Source organism: Propithecus coquereli, unplaced genomic scaffold (genome assembly GCF_000956105.1).
Source record: "Propithecus coquereli isolate 6110/MARCELLA unplaced genomic scaffold, Pcoq_1.0 Scaffold137, whole genome shotgun sequence".
Lineage (NCBI taxonomy): Eukaryota > Metazoa > Chordata > Mammalia > Primates > Indriidae > Propithecus > Propithecus coquereli.
The window spans coordinates 8489592-8507435 of record NW_012137969.1 but is presented as its reverse complement, the minus strand read 5'-3'; the positions used below and the strand labels follow the sequence as shown (position 1 = coordinate 8507435).

Below are 17844 nucleotides of genomic sequence, written 5' to 3'. Positions count from 1 at the left end.
ATTTTAAATCAAATGAAAGTGCAACCTATTAAAATTTGATGAATAAAGCTAAAGCAGTGCTTAGAGGGAAACTTATAACATTAAATGCCTGTATACACAATGGAGATAAGCCTACAGACCTCACAAGTTCTTAAAGTTAAATGAAATTATACATGTTAAGGCAACTAAATAGTAGGTGCTCAATAAATATGAATAAAGGACAAATGAACAAAGAAATGAATTAAAAAAACACAGGCAATAAACAGACAAAATTTCAACTTCGATAACTACAAAGGACTGAAGCATAATTCTGTTAGGCTTAAAGAATTTACCCTCCCCATACTTCAAACCTCCTATAAAACCCTAATACACCCTAGGGGTGTAGCCTTTGCCAGACCCCTCAGCCTCCCGAGTAGCTGGGACTACAGGCATGCGCCACCATGCCCGGCTAATTTTTTCTATATATTTTTTTAGTTGTCCAGATCATTTCTTTCTATTTTTTAGTAGAGACGAGGTCTCGCTCTTGCTCAGGCTGGTCTCAAACTTCTGACCTTGAGCGATCCACCCGCCTCAGCCTCCCAGAGTGCTAGGATTACAGGCGTGAGCCACCGCGCGGGCAACAGCTCATTTCTTAACTAGAGACAGAGACACTGGCTACCCGCCCCAACTTCAACAATGACTCCCCCACTGTTTGCAAATGACATAACAACCTAACAAATGCCAGTCCTAGAGCATGCCCTTTGGCAATTGAGCATGTCCCAGGAAAGAGTGTTGGCAGGAAAAATTCCTAATAAAATTGGCAACATCTGTGGGAAAAATTACCCACTAAAGTCAAAATCCTACTTCAGAGACTTCACAAAAAGTAAGATCAAATATTTACATTTGCTATTTGTTCAGGACATAATTTCTAAAGTTACAGAAATTTCATGCTATAAATTGCTATGACAAACCAAAACATTTCACAATTTTGCTAGGAAAGAAAAATCCACTTCAGATCAGAAAGCAGACCAGAGGATGGATGAATTCTGTCATTAATAAGTTGTCATGCTAAACTAAAAGGAAATTTAGAAACTATATATGCAAAGGATAATCCTAAATTAGACCTAAATTCCTAACTGGCAGTTGGCAACTCTGGCTGTAGAAAAACAAAAACATAGCGCTTAGATTAAACCCAAGCTAAAGTGCATATAAATAATTGACCTCCCAAAGTGTTTGGTGGGAGCTGGGGACATATGTGCACATGGCAGATACTCTGGCCTGCCCAATAACCCATCGTCCCCTTCTTCCTTAGTAAGAGAACACTGGCATTGAGGCCAATTGAAAGACCACATTTCCCAGCCTCCCTGGCAAATAGATAGGGTGGTCACTGAGATGCTGAAAGAAGTCACTGGCTGGGACTTGGGAGAGCTTCTTTAGCCCAAGCTATCCCACTTGTCATTCCTGCTGCCTAAATCACGGGTGTGATGTCTGCAGCACCATGCAGCATCCACCTTTGACCATAAGGTGGCGGTGGAGAGGAAAGCCATGCCTAACACCGGTGGAACAAACAGGTAAAAGGATCCAAAAATTACCTGACAGAGAACAGAGAGACACTATTTCTCAAGGGAAAGACAATCAACAGATGTCAACCTCAAGATGACACAGATGTTAGAATTATCAATGACTTTAAAGCAGCTATAGTAACAATCTGCCATGAGGGTCTTCAGCCGGAAGGCTATGGACTGAATTGTGTTGCGGCAACCCACCCCCCTCCAATTCTTATGTTGATCCCTAACCTTCAGTGCGACTGTATGTGGAGACAGGGCCTGTACAGAGGTGATAAAGGCTAGGTGAGGTCATACGGTAGGACCTTAATCCACTAGGACTGATGCCCTTATAAGAAGAGGAAGAAACACAAGAGAGTAATCTCTCCACGCATGCCCAGCAGAAAGACTACCTGAGCACACAGACAAGCTGCCACGAGAGCTCTCCCCAGAACAGAAACTGAATCCACCAGCACCTTGATCTGGAACTTCTAGTCTCTAGAACTGTGAGAAAATAAACTGTCGTTTAAGCCACCAAGCCTGTGGTGTTTTGTTGTGGCAGCACAAGCTGACTAACAGAGAAGGTGAATGATATGAGAAAGAAACCTGGAACTTCAAGAATGCAGGGAAAGCAAGAGAACTGGCAACTGTCTCAGTAAATATAATCGACTATTCCTCTCCTAAGATCTTTAAAATATGCATGATGGGTAAAAGCATAATTTAGAATGTTGTCTGATGGGTTTTCAAAGTGTGTAGATGGAAAACATATGGCAACCTCAAAAGAAAGAAAGGGGGGTAAAGGAATCTATATGGTGGTGAGGTTTCCATATTACACTTGTGGTAAAATGTTAATGTGAAAAGTTAAATATCTATATATTGTAATACCCAGAGCAACCACTCAAATACCCATATAGAGAGATACAGTCAATAGATACATGAAAACGAAAACTAAACATGTATACAACTAACATCAGAGGATCAAAATAAATGAAGTAAAAACTGATAAAGCTAAAAGGAGACAGATAAATCCACAATTATACCTGGAGAATTCACCTCTCTCAGTAATGGATAGAACAAGCAAGAGAAAGGAGACACGTGCAACCAATCTGACCTGACTGACATTTATACAACACTCGACCCAACAACAACAGAATACACATTTTTTTCAAGTGCACAATAAACAATCTCCAAGAAGACTGGGCCACAAGACAAACATGAAAAAACTTAAAAGAACTAAAATCACACAAACTGTGCTCGCAGATCATAATAAAATTAACTAGAAAACAGTAACAAAAAAGACACATGGAAAAGTCCCCAAATACTGGGAAATTAAAGAGGAAATCTGAAGAGAAATTTTAAAGAGAAATATTTAAAGAGAAAATATTTTAAATCAAATGAAAGTGCAACCTATTAAAATTTGATGAATAAAGCTAAAGCAGTGCTTAGAGGGAAACTTATAACATTAAATGCCTGTATACACAATGGAGATAAGCCTACAGACCTCACAAGTTCTTAAAGTTAAATGAAATTATACATGTTAAGGCAACTAAATAGTAGGTGCTCAATAAATATGAATAAAGGACAAATGAACAAAGAAATGAATTAAAAAAACACAGGCAATAAACAGACAAAATTTCAACTTCGATAACTACAAAGGACTGAAGCATAATTCTGTTAGGCTTAAAGAATTTACCCTCCCCATACTTCAAACCTCCTATAAAACCCTAATACACCCTAGGGGTGTAGCCTTTGCCAGACCCCTAGAGAGATAAAGGAATGAAATGCAAAAGGGGAACTTACTTCCCTTATCCTCCTGATAAGGCCAACAGTTATCCCTCCCCGTTGTTCCCTAGGGAGATAAAGGAATGGAATGCAAGAGGGGAACTTACTTTCCTTATCCCTCCTGGTTTTTTGAAAAGAATTTATTTACTTCCCCCAGAAAAACTCTCTTTATAAAACCCAAGGCTCTCCCCTTTTCCCTCGTGGACGCCTTTTTCGGCCTCCACCTATCTGCACGCAGATGCTCAAAATAAACAGCATTTTGCTACACATGAGGCTTCATGTGTCTCTCAGCTCTGGACCTAACAAATTCTGGATAGTTTTTTCAACTCAATAATAAGACCCCATTCACTTGCTCTTTGGGGTAGGTGACAACATGAATTTCTCTTAGCAGGAGCTAGAAAACTACTGGAACCTGATCTAAACCTAGTTAACACCTTCTGTTAATTGCATCAATATGTCACGTGTAACAGTGGCACTTCCTCTTTATTAAGCAGAATACCCACTCCAAAAAGAGCAGTAATTTTTCTCATGCTCACCCACATTTGTTTACAGTCTAACCTAATGTCACCCAGAATCCCTACGCTGGTCCGTGGCCAGCACTGGCCAGTATTCTCATGACAAAGGGGTTCACAGGACATGACTCAATGCCTTTAGGTTGCTTCACACATTCTGGTTTCTTCATCTTCCTATAAAAATAAGTTTCTACACAGGTGACCCGCTTTACGTTGACGAGCACAAAGAGAAAGAAGTGAGAGAAAAAGAGGAAGAGAACCAAACTCACTCACTGAGCACCTATGTCAGCCAAGACACTTTACACACACTGGTCCATTCCACTTTCTCAGCTGCTTATGAGGAAGACACAACTATCCCCAAGTACAAAAGAGAAAAAGGAAATTGAAATGTGGGCCCTTCCATACCACCTCCTCAAAATGACAATCAGGACGATCTACCCCATTAGCAATTTTGCTCAGCAGGGTATGTTACTGAACATTTATCCCATTAACACTGGGACTCAAGTTCTCTCGTGTCCCTGCCAGCTCTGACCAAGCAACTCTCAAGCATTCTCACTAGGCAAGGAACATTCAGAACTCCAATTTCCAAGTTCGTAGGACCAAAAATAAATCCATGTACACTTGTGCTTCTAAATTTGTAGCCTACAATGCTTACCACTTTGTTGTGATGAATGATGCAAAACCTTTAAACCACAAGGGACAGGAACTGAGTGCTGCCTTTGTGACTTAACCACACCTACGTTTCCCATTTAAGATACCAAGAAAACATTTCTGACTACTTCCTGCAAGATCAGTTGCTTCTGAAATTCTGGCTTAAGTCACAAATGTGATTCCAAAAGCACCTCATCTTCCCTCAGATACATTTTATCAGTTGAAAAACGTTTGATTACATTTATATGCTCTCAGTTAGGTAAAGGTGGTAACTGCCAGTAGCCAGTGCTCTTCAGCAGCTGTTCCTGCAAAACACCACATCTGTGCCATACCAGGGTCTCTCAGTACCTAGAGTAGTCACTACCAAAATCAAAATTTTCATTTAAAAGCTTTTGAGCACTCATTTGTATAAATGTATAATGTAAGGGTGACAGAAAAAAATATAAGCTGAAGTTCAGATATTTTCTTTGTGCACCCCAAGGGAATACCTGATACACCCTTCTTTGTAATCTACTGTCCTAGACCACTAGAGGATGTCTGATAGGACAAGCAGTTCCCCAGATAGTAGTTATTCTTTAACAGCATAAACCACAGGCAAGCTTTTGAGGGGCTTTTCATTTTTTAAAGGCATAAAAGTGTTATATAGGCTGTGCACAGTGGCTCATGCCTGTGACCCTAGCACTCTGGGAGGCAGAGGCAGGAGGATTGTTGAGGCCAGGAGTTCAAGACTGGCCTGAGCAACATAGTGAGACCCTGTCTCTACAAAAAGTATAAAAATTAGCCAAGCACGGTGGTGTGCTCCTGTAGCTACAGAGGAGGCCGAGGCAGGAGGATCCCTTGATCTCAGGAGTTTGAGGTTACAGTGAGCTATGATCAGGCCACTGTACTCCAGCCTGGGCAACAGAGTGAGATCTTGTCTTTAAAAAAAAAAGTGTTACATATATGTTTTAAAAAATAAGTCATTAGAAAGCCTCATTAAAATGATAAAACAATCAATGAAAAATTCCTAGTATTTAAAGTGGTCAGCCAGAACCACTAACAACTGTGACAACAGATGACAGACAGCTGGGCAGGAAGGTAAACATATGGGGGTGGGCCAAATGCCTTTACACTATCCAGGGGCCCTGTCACCTAACTCCATGGTCACCACCACAGTCAAACGGCAGTAACATCATCTATGACTTCTTGTTGTCATCACTGTGACCATTTATCGAGTGCCTAATACATCTAGACACTGTGCCACCAGGCATTTTACATACATGATTTCCTTGAATTCTAACTATTCTAAAAACAAAACAAACAAACAAACAAAAAAAGCATCGGTACCATTTACTGAGCACTTACAATGTGTCAAGCATTCTAAATGCATTAGTTTATTATTTCATTTAATGTCTCAAGAACTCTTTTTTTTTTTTTGGAGACAGAGTCTCATTCTGTCACCTGGGCTAGAGTGCCATGGCATCAGTCTAGCTCACAGCAACCTCAAAACTCCTGGGCTCAAGCCATCCTCCTGCCTCAGCCTCCTGAGTAGCTGGGACTACAGGCGCAATTTTTTCTCTTTTTAGTAGAGATGGGATCTCGCTCTTGCTCAGGCTGGTCTCGAACTCCTGAGCTCGAGATCCTTCCACCTAGGCCTCCCAGAGTGTTAGGATTACAGGTATGACCCACACCCAGCCCATAACAACGCTTAGTATCATCTCCATTTCACAAATGAGGAAAGAGAAGCTTCCAAGGGCTAAGTAACTTACCCAGGTAGGAACTACAAAACCAGGATTCCAGGTCTGCCTGATTCCTAGTCACACTATAGAACCTCCCTCCCTCATCCACTGGACAGGTTTTGCACACAATGGCCACCTCATCTGAAATCGCTCTTATAAATATCGTACAAAGAAGCAAGAGCTATAATCAAACTGAGTGAAATCTGCAGGCCCTCTCTTAAGTAAGTGTGATAAAGTACCTAGGGCCACATCACCTAGTTTGTAACCTCATACCATAACTGCATCTGTACACTAGAAATACAAGAATCAGGTTTAGTTTAATAGGAAACTACTCTGATCCTACAATGTAAAATACATTCTTTTGCCTCCTTCATAACTGCCATGTGACTGGAATGCAGCCACATACTGAGACTATGACAGGTATATATCTGCTAAGAAAACAGCCATCTTTACTTTCCCCATACATGGATCCTGCTATTATTTCCCTGGCATGCTGAATCTCCAACTTCCCCTCTTCTCCCCACCCAGTGGCACTAAGATCATATTGTACAGAAAATACACTTTCTGCCTGCAAGCAGGAAAAATGGGTTTGAGAAACATACGGGGGGAAAAAAAAAACAAATCTTGTCCCATTTTCCATTTTTAAGAAATACAATAAAAGTACAAAAGCAAGTATCTCTGGAGTGTGAGATTATGAATAACATATCTTCTTTATATTTTTCTCTATCTTCTCTCTCTTTTCCTAGTTTTAAAAATAAATATTTTTAATGACAGGTATTTATTCATTTATTGGGGGAATTTTCAAACACATACAAAAGGAGTGAGAACATAATGAACCCCAAGTTCCTATGAACCAACTTCAACATCAATTACCAACACATAGCCAGGCCTGTTTCTTCTCTACACCAACCTACTTCCCGTCTACCCCCACTGGGTTATTTTAAAGCAAATCCCAGATGTCACACCATTTTATCCAATAAATACTTCAGTATGTACCTCCAAAATAAGGGCCATTTTAAAACATTTAAAAAGACATACCACAAAAGCATTAGTGTACCTAAAAATTAATAATAAATGTTACTTTTTAATCAGAAAAAATGTTTTAAGAAAACAAGATATTTAAAAGAAAAAAGAAGAAAATGCTTAATGGCATTACTGCCTAAACAGCTGATGTGACTCAGTTTCCCTGAAGAGATCCAGCTGCATGATTGCCCCTTTAAACCACAAGAATAACTGGTAAAAATGACTATTTCTAGTTATCATTGTTTGTAGAATTTACCTGTTGAGAACTGCTTCCTTGTCTCCAAGACGACTTTTTATTTTACTTGTCAGATAGTCCAAAAAGAGCGTCCAGATATCCAAACAAGAGAAGTAACCTTCATGAGTAGGCTATGGTACAAAAGAAATCCAGACAATGAAATTATTTAATGCAACTATTCCTTAGAAACACACACATGCCAGCGTTTACTTCCACCAGAATGGTAAAACCATAAGCCTATTTCCATTCCCTCAGTTTCCCACTAACCAAAACTGGCACTTCCAGTCAGTCTTCACCACTGGGCGCTATTGAACCAAACAAGACAAGACAAGGGTACCAGAGAATGCATCATTAGGGAGATACTATCGGGGACAAACTGAGTTACAAAATAAGCCAAGCATAAGCCTATTCTAAAATCTGAGACTGTGGTGGAGAGGGCTCTCATAGATCAGCTAATTCAAATTCATTTTAGAAAGAAAGAGATTGAGATCCAAAGATAACGAGCTGCTGAAAGTCAGGGGTAGGAACAGGTCCTTCTTCCTCCAGCCAGTGTTCTTTCCATTATGAACAATTACAAAACCAAAAATAAGTTTCAGTGGCTCCACAAGTGACAGGTTCATCCAATGGAATGTAAGGAAAGTCACATCTGCAGTCTTCCCATATAATAGATTGAAAATGAGCTTGGTAAGTCTGATCCTCAGGGCATTAGCCTATTTGCAAAAGTAGGGGTGTCAAACAGGCTAAGGGCAAACTCTAACGAGGTATAGATAAGGTCGAAGCGAGAAGAGCAAGTCTTTGCAGGATCCTGGTGCCTAGACCCTTGCACTGGTCAACTTTCTCAAGAGCTTTCAGATTCTATTCCATGCAAAATCTAGGCACTATACTCTCCAATATCAAGTCCTTCCCACACACATTCAGGTTCAACTTGTGGTCCCCAATCCCTGACACAGTCACTCAAATTCTCACCACCTGTAAGAACCCACTGGTTTTTCTAGTGACTGCTTCATTGAACCATATATTTAGTGGCAACATCAGTCATGGAAAGGAAAAGTATCATCACCTTCTTGGATCAGTTTCCTTCCATTTCTGATCCACAAGGAGATCCAGAAGTTTACACATGCATATTAAGAATTTGCCCAAGAAATAACTAAGATTGTGTGGTAGAGTTCAATGGGAGTTCTGCACCCAAGCTCAAGTCTGAGACAGAAAAACTATAACTTAAAAAACTAGGCAGACTACAAATTCGCTACCCAAAGGGCAGCTCTGGAACTAGACTTCTACAAGTCAGTCAGGACCACTGACAGGACCAACCTTAGAAAACCAATGACCATTTCCTGTCTCCACTTCATACCTGGCAAAAGCCAGGATGTCTGGAACATGAAAAGAAACAGGAGAAAAGCCAGGAAGAACAATTAATAAGCCATGTGAAAATAATACAGGTAGTCAGTGGACAGGACACTCAACTTGCAAACCCAGGCAACAGAGTCTTGTCCGGGCTTCAACTTGCTGAGCTTCCCTTAAGTAAGTCATCCAGTCTGTCCTTCCCTGGTTAAAAATGCCCACCAGGCCACTGAAAAGAACATAACTGATCGAATGCATGTGGAAGTGCTTTTGAAAAAAGCCACCACAAAAATCCAAGTTTTATGGATACATAAAAGTACTTCACAATTATACATGTCATCCTCTTGCCTTTGAAGTAAGGATTTACTATTAATATATGGCTCAAGACCAGTAAAAAAAAGTGAGCAGATACACCCCCTGTACAACCTGCAAACACCACCACTCACATCCATACCTGCAGGCACCGCTGCCCACAGGCTGCCCATGATCTGGCCTTTGACAATCATTGTGGACACAGGTCATTGAGGTCATAAGGGTGATAGGCTGGCTCTACTTTTGGAGTCACTTAACTTTTCAAACTTTTCACAGACCCATTTTTAAAATGTACCTGTGCTCAGATTTACTTTTCAGATTCCAGGGCTATTTGACCACTGAAAATCCTGACAAGTTTCCTTAAGAAACTAATGATACCACTCTTATCTTCTAAGTGGTTTACAATGTTTGGTTTCCATTTGCATTGGTTTATTTGATCTTTACAACAGGCTTGGAAAGTGGACAGATAGCTATTTTTCTTCTTCCCATCTTATAGATAAAGAAACTAACTGGGTGCAGTGGCTCACACCTGTATCCTAGCACTTTGGGAGGCCAAGGTGCTAGGAGTTCAAGACAAGCCTGGGCAACATAGTGAGACCTTGTCTCTAAAAAACTAAGAAAAATTAGCCGGGCATGGTGGCACATGCCCGTAGTCCTGGCTACTTGGGAGGCTGAGATCACCTGAGCCCAGGAGTTCAAGGCTGCAATGACCTATGATGACATCACTGCACTCTAGGCCAGGCAATAGAGCAAGACACCCTGTCTCAAAAAAAAGAAAAGGAAAAAAAAAAACCAAGCCTATTAAGTCAAGTGACCTACCTAAGGTAACAAGACAAGACAATTAAGGACCAGAATCAGAACTAGAACGTGGATCTTAAGACTCCCACTCAAGGCCGGGCGCGGTGGCTCACACCTGTAATCCTAGCACTCTGGGAGGCCGAGACGGGCGGATCGTTTGAGCTCAGGAGTTCAAGACCCGCCTGAGCAAGAACGAGACCCTGTCTCTGCTAAAATAGAAAGAAATTAGCTGGACAACTAAAAATATATATAGAAAAATTAGCCGGGCATGGTGGCGCATGCCTGTAGTCCCAGCTACTCAGGAGGCTGAGGCAGAAGGATCGCTTGAGCCCAGGAATCTGAGGTTGCTGTGAGCTAGGCTGACACCATGGCACTCTAGCCCAGGAAAAAGAGTGACACTCTGTTTCAAACAAAAAAAAAAAGACTCCCACTCAAGAGGCCCTCTCCCCTAGGTCATACCATCTCAGGCCCTGTTTTAGAAATAAGGGGCAAAATGAAAAGTGCGAGACCGAGAAAGACCTGGTGAGGATGCAGTAAGACTAGCAGCAGGGTGACAGAGAAATCATGGGCTTGGACAGCTGCATCCAAAGGCTCAGCCAGAAAGGAAAGTCATAGTAGAGGCCAATACCTGGGAGCACTAGTGGCCAGAGGGACAGTTGATATCTCTGACATTTCACTTTGATACTTCTTGTTTTATTTTTGTTGTGAAAGTACATCTTCAGTCTTTCAAATGCACATTTTGGCTTGTAATTATCTTTCAAAATTTTTTTTTAGAGCATGGATAAGTCAAAAGTTCGTGTTATTTTTGAATAGGAGTTCCATCATGGAACCAGTGCAGCACAGACAGTTCGAAATATCAATGAAGGGTTTGGGAAGGTTGTGGCTAATGAATACACAGTATGTCGATGGTTTGAGAAGTTCTGTTATGGTGATTTTAATCTTGAAAATGAGGCATGTGGGTGACCTGAGACACCAAGGTAGATAATGATGAGCTGAAACCTGTAGTGGAAGCAAGTCCATCTCAACCTACATGTGAATTAGCAGCAAGGTCTGACATTACTATTCCAACAATATTGGACCATTTGAAACAAATCAGCAAGGCAAAGAAGCTGAATAGATGGGTTCCCCATGAATTAGACGTCAGAAGAGAAATCATCTTGAAGCTTTCCCATCTTTGTTGTCACGAAATAAAGGTGAACCATTTCTACACTATAATGTTACATGTGATGAAAAATGGATTCTTTTTGACAATCGTAAGCGTTCGGCACAACGGTTGGATAAAGATAAGTGCCAAAACAGAGCCCAAAATCGAATACTCATCAAAAAAAGCTAATGATGTCTGTTTGGGGTCCAGCACTGGCATTATCCACTACAACCTCATGAAACTTGGGCAGTTGATTACAGCAGATGTCTACTGCAACCAGTTGGACAAAATGATGGGGATGCTTGCAAGTAAGCAGCTGAGACTGGTCAACAGACAGGCCAATCCTCTTGCAAGACAACACTTGACCACATGTCATGCAAACAGCGCTGCTCAAACTACAGCAGCTGGACTTGGAAACTCTCTGCCATATGTATTCACCAGACCTTGCAACAACTGACTACCACTTCCTTCTAGGCTTTGGAACAGTTCTTACAAGGAAAAATATTCAATTCTCAACAAGCTGTGGAAAATGTCTTTCAAGATTTCATCACCACTTGCTCTCCAGGCTTCTTCACTGCTGGCATAAACAAGCTACCGTTAAGATGGCAAAACTCAGCCAGGCACAGTGGCTCACACCTGTAATCCTAGCACTCTGGGAGGCCGAGGCGGGAAGATCGCTTGAGCTCAGGTGTTCGAGACCAGCCTGAGGAAGAGCAAGACCCCATCTCTACTAAAAATAGAAAAACATAGCTGGGTGTGGTGGCACACGCCTGTAGTCCCAGCTAGTTGAGAGGCTGAAGCAGGAGGATCGCTTGAGCCCAGGAGTTTGAGGTTGCTGTGAGCTAGGCTGACGCCACGGCACTCTACTGGGGGCAACGGAGTGAGACTCTGTCTCAAAAAAAAAAAAAAAAAGGCAAAACCATGTCGAGATTAGGCATGTACTTTAATTGTGCTGCTTCTTGTCTGAGATATAATAAACTACACTTTTGATCTGAAATCAGACATTTCATATTTAATGACCTAATAATTGCTTACTTTTAAATCTTATCCCAAAGAACTCCCCTACTCCCAGGCCTTGACTCTAGAGTGCACCCTGTCCCAGTATGCCCAGAGTACACTGGGACACAGCACTGGGTTCCTAACCCCCTTGTGCTAGAATATGATGCTGTCTGGACCTCAAGGACACGCCCACTCCACAGCTGGCAAGCCTGCACGCAGAAAGAAGGTCCTCATACAGGAGGACAAGAGAGCAGAAAGGACCTCGCCTGACAATGGCCTCCAGGTATAGGGAGGAAGAAAGAAGCTTGTTGTTTGCTTCATGACCACATGTCTATTTCTTTTCCCAATAAATAAATATAATATATAAAAACAAAACAACCACTTTAAGTTCAGTGGAAAACTAATACATACCAGTCTAGTGAAAGAATCACCAAGGATAAACCCTGGGAAAGACCCTGAAGATACCACTGCCATCTATCTTCTTACGTGAGGAAACCAAAATTTAAGGAAATGATTATAAAAAGACTTGTCCAGGGACACAGCCCTAACAGAAACACCCAGAGCTCAAACACACAACTTTTGGGTCCAAGTCTAAAGAAACAGGGATAAGACTGCACATTTTAAAACATTCTTTTAGCTTTTCTTCTATATTACATATGTTTTTTAAAAATCCCATCTTACATAAGGAATAAAATTTCAAGATATTTTCATTCCATTTCCCCAAATAAGCCCCTTCTTTGCAACCTCAGCACTGGCTCCTTCTTGCTTTCACTTCTGCCCCACTTTTCCTAAAATATCTATTTAACACTCACTCAACATTCTCTCAAATCCTTTTTCCTGCTCTCCTTTAAGGTTTCTCTGTATCCATCTCAAAACCGACCCACCTGATGCTTCTCCCCTCCGTCCTCACCCTCCCCCAATCTCTTCTATTCCTCCCTAGGACTAGTGAGCTCAGCATGTTTTCCTTCTTGCTCTAGACACACTGGCCCCTCTACCAGACATCTTGACACTTCTTCAAGCCTTGGTCCTCCTCCTCCAACTGTGGCCCCCACTCCTCACCCAGGAATGGTTCGCCCTTACCCCTGGGTACTTTTATTTTCACATGCCAAGTCCTTCTATAAGAAAAGCCAGCTTCCTCCACACCAAACCCTTGCTCCAAATCCACCATCACATACACAACCACCACCCCGCCCAGACCCTTGCCTCTCCTCCAGCCACAGTAAGCTACAACACTAGTGGTTTTTTAGCCAAAAAAAAAAAAAAAAAATCTACTTTTAAAAAGCAGATGCCCTCATTGACTTGGTAGTTTCATCCCTGGTATACACCAACAGAAAAGCTACCTAAGTACATCAAAAAGCACATATGTAAGAATGTTCACTGCAACATGATTCATGGTCACCAAGAACTAGAAGCAGCCAAATCAGCAGTGGAATGGATTTTCAGACAATGATTTAGTATAACACAATGAAAATGCACAAACTACTGCCACACACAACACGAATGAATCTCACAAACATAATGTAAACAAAAAAGAAAAACAGACAAAACAAATATACATTATATGCTTTTGTTCAGAGAAGTTCTAAAACAGGCAAAACTAATCTGTGTTGTTAAGGTCAGGACTGGGGCTGCTGCTCTGAGAGACAAGAGGGGAAGTGACTGGAAAGGACATGAGAGTGTCCCGGGGGTGCTGGGAACATTCTATTTCTTGACTTAGGTAGCAGTTATATAGGCATGGTTATTCTGGGAAAACTCATCATCCAACTATACACATATGATTTATGCACTTTTTTGTATGTATGTCATAGTTCAATAAAAAATTTTTGAACTAAGGGATAGGGTGTGATAGAAATATCTAAAATTGGAGAGCAGTGACAGCTGTACACCTCTATCCATTCTCTGAACATCAATGAACTGTACAATTACAATGAAAGAATTTCATGGTATGTAAAATTATACTTCAATAAAGCTGTTTATCTATATTTATAAAAATACTGGGTCACTAGAATATAAACTCCCGATGAACACAAGGACTTTGCTTGTGAAGGTTACATGCCTAGCCCCTGAAATACAATAGGAGCTCCAAAAATTTGTTGTCATCCTAGGGAAAAAAACTGGACATCACCAAAACTTAGCTGTTGAAAGCTTCACTATATATTATATAATCTTGTGGAAGATCTTGGTGACAGCTACAGAATAGAACTAATTTCAAACCCTGATTTCAAACTTTTTCTGTATTTTGCTTCTCTAACACAATAGTGGTTAAGAGCACAGACTCTGTGGATTTAAATCCCAGCTCTACCACTTACCAACTGTATGACCCGTAAGCCTGTATGCTCAGGCAAGTTGCTCTGTGGCTCAGCCTCTTAATCTGTAAAATGGAGATGAATAGTACCTACCTCATAGGGCTGTTATGAAGATTACACGTGTTAATCTTCACATAGGAAGCATTACATAAATATCTGGGAAATAAAGTTCTTTCTCCTGAAAATAACAAGTACACCTTTTCTCTGGAAGAGAAGGATGGTTTTGGTGCTTTACCTGATGAAATGTGTACTTGAACAAAAGTGTCAAAAACTCCACCACAGGAAACTGAGAGTAGGACTCGATTCTTCTTAGGTGAACACTCACAAAGAGCCGCAGAAAGTCAGTAAACTTCTCAATGTAGCTAAATGAGACAAGATGACAAAAGGCAACAATGAGAAAACCAGCCACCTCCTTAGAAGAGAACTTAAATTCAATCCAAATTTCTTTCAGTACAGAACTATACAGATTTATAATATATTTTTAGTTAAAAATATAAAGGCCTGCAACAATTACCTACAGGACAGGCAACCCTTCATTCCATTACCACCTGAAACATAGCAGAAAAGCAACTTTAATCCTCAGACACTGTCGACTAAGGCTGCTTATAAGCTAGTACTCTTATATTTTCTAATTCATTAGTGTTATGACCCAATTAAAGTGAAAGGAAATGATGCTAAAAAGCTGATAGGCAGATCACTGTGTCATTTCACTCTGGCAAGAGTAGAAGGCTGACTATCTTTGCTAAGAGGCCAAAATATTACAATAAAATGAACTGTGCTAAAGACACAAAAACAAAACCAGGCTATACAAAGGGCATGGCATCCAGGTAAGATATATTCAGGCTTGCAACCTAATGTTCATTTTTCCCCCCTGGGAAAACAGCCTGGCTCCTGTTGCTAATTAAACATAGCACATCCCAACTCACTCTAAAAGTGATTTCAAATGTAAGGGATGTCTGTTAGAGCTGGACAAGCCTCAGGAACTTTAGCCTGATATTTCCATTTTACAGACAAGGCCCACAGAGATAAAGCAACCAGCTCAAAGTCACTCCGCCAGCTCATGGCAGAACAGGACTATCACCCACACCCAATCCAGTGCTCTTTCTTAAACATCACAGTGAATCCCCAATTCGTTTGTATTCATAAAATGATTTCACACAAGAGTGTGGGTCATAGCTGCAAGGATAAGAGAAATTTGTTATTAAATACACAGCACATCATCACTCTCACATTTCAGAAACTGTCATTTTAAGCCCCTAAATACCAAAAGGTGATTAGAAAATGAGATGGACGTAAGTTCATATATCACATTTCAGAGACCAACAAAAAGGTAATGACATACTAGGCCTTAGCTAAAAATTAAATAATGGCTAAATGCAATTCTGAAATTCATAACTGTGAAAAGCTATGTGTTAAAGCAGAAATAAGTGAAATAATAAAGGGGGAGAACACAACTACTCCTCAGAAAAGCAAAATTGAGGACGGGCACAGTGGCTCACACCTGTAAGCCCAGCACTTTGGGAGGCTGAGGTGGGAGGATCACTTGAGGCCAGGGGTTCAAGACCAGCCTGGGCAATATAGCGAGACCCCATCTCAACAAAAAAATTTTAATTAGCCAGGCATGGCGGCACACACCAATAGTCCCAGCTACTCAGGAGGCTGAAGCGAGAGAATTGCTTGAGTCCAGGAGTTCAAGGTTGCAGTGAGCTACGATCATGTTACTGCACTCCGGCCTGGCGACAGAGCAAGACCCTGTCTCTAAAAAAATAAATAAATAAAAAGAAAGGGAAAAAAAAACCAGAAAAAGAAAAAAAAGAAACAAGGAAAGAAAAGCAAAACTGGCCCAGAAATAGTGTCCCATAATGTTCCTGGGACCTATCTCCCTGAGGGTGGCCAACCTGCCTGTCTGACCTCTGTAACTGGCTCACACGTATGTGAGCTTATTTGCAACTTTTAAAAAATATTTTGATAAGGAAAATGGCTGTTTCTGTGGATCATGGGGCCATGTACTTAAAAAATAGTAAGGCATTAAAATCAGTTGTTTTTAGAGACAGGAAAGTACAGACAGACTTCTCCCTGGTGCCGTCAATCACTAAGACTTAAGAGTAAGAACTCCTCACTATCACTCAGCTCATGTATTACATTACAGTTTTACATGGACATTCTAAGTCATCAACCAGTTTACTGCTAGTTAGGAAGGTGCACTCAATGCTCTACCACCCACAGAAGAACAAAGAGAAGTCACAGGCAAAACATCGAGCGGTCTCAATTTTACTTTAATCTCCAATCCAATTAAAAAAAAATACAAACAAGACTGTTCAGTACCTAAAACTACACATTTTATTGTACCTCATTTTCTTTCCCTTGCCCACCTTCTGGTACAGGTGCTAATGAACAGTATAAAGTTAAGAAAAAAGGCAGTAGAGGAGAAGAAAAGCCAAGAACCTGGTTAAGCAGCCCCTAAACACCTCAGAATGGATGGAGCAGTTCAGAATTAGTGGTGAGGGACCCCAGACCAGGAAGCAAGCACACACTATTATCTATGTCACCTTTCTCCTCCCAGGCACCTCTCAGCTTTCACGGGGCAATAGGAAGCATAGGATTAAAATACAAAACCAAGGGCACAAAAGTTACACATAACAAAATCAGCATACAGATAAACCATATGGTATTTCTATACTATCCAAATAGGAGCCGCAACAAAGTGTCTGTGACTATATTGTACTTAAAGTAAAAGGCAAACCAACTGATAGTATAAGCAGCTACATTTTTTAATTAACATATGAAGATAACACAGCCTTTCTTAACCACAGCTAGAAAAGATATAAAAAAATGTGTGAATACTGATGCCTTTGAATTCATATAGAAAGCTATCACCAAATAATAAAAAAAACTACCATATCAGATGAGTTCTTTTGTGATTATACAAAGCAAATGTCACATAAAGCTTGTTTACACAGTAAACCAAACCAAAAATAATCTTACAAATCAATTTTTTAGCTTTAGGAAAAATTAAACTGCTCAATTTAAAAAGCACTGAAAGTTTCTTAATTTTAGGCACTTGCCTTAATATTCTGCTATTTACTCTAAGGAAAGGGAAAGAGCTTAACTCTGTATAGCTAAATAACAAAAGGCAATCCAATATTAACAGCTTTTGCTGTCAGGCAATCTACAAATATTTACTAATTCAATACAATTTAACTACTTGAAAGTTTCTGAACAGTCAACATGATTGTTCATAACGTAAGTCTCCAATTTCCCTCGTTTTTCTACAGCAGTAGCATTGCATTAGTAAAAGCTACAAGATACATAAATGACATCATCTACAAGGGAAATAAATAATAAGGCCCTGCCTCAGAGTACTCTGATGGAGTCATCTTTTAGAGTACTGTAAGAAAAAAAGGCTACGTAATTTTAAGCTCCAATCAAGAGAACAATAACAAAGAAATATAAGTATGTGTCACATTAACCTGTGCCAACATTAACATCTCTCCTTTATCTTCTTTCTGTATTTTCTCTTT

General features: G+C 40.5%; 1 protein-coding gene across 1 annotated transcript in view; it reads right to left on the bottom strand.

Moving 5' to 3' along the window:
• XPO6 (exportin 6) overlaps positions 1-17844 on the bottom strand; it is a 104490-nt gene that overhangs the window by 36249 nt on the left and 50397 nt on the right. Inside the window, exon 9 of the mRNA XM_012639056.1 lies at positions 7445-7554. Within this exon, the coding sequence (XP_012494510.1) occupies positions 7445-7554 (110 nt within the window). The remainder of the gene's footprint in view (positions 1-7444; positions 7555-17844) is intronic.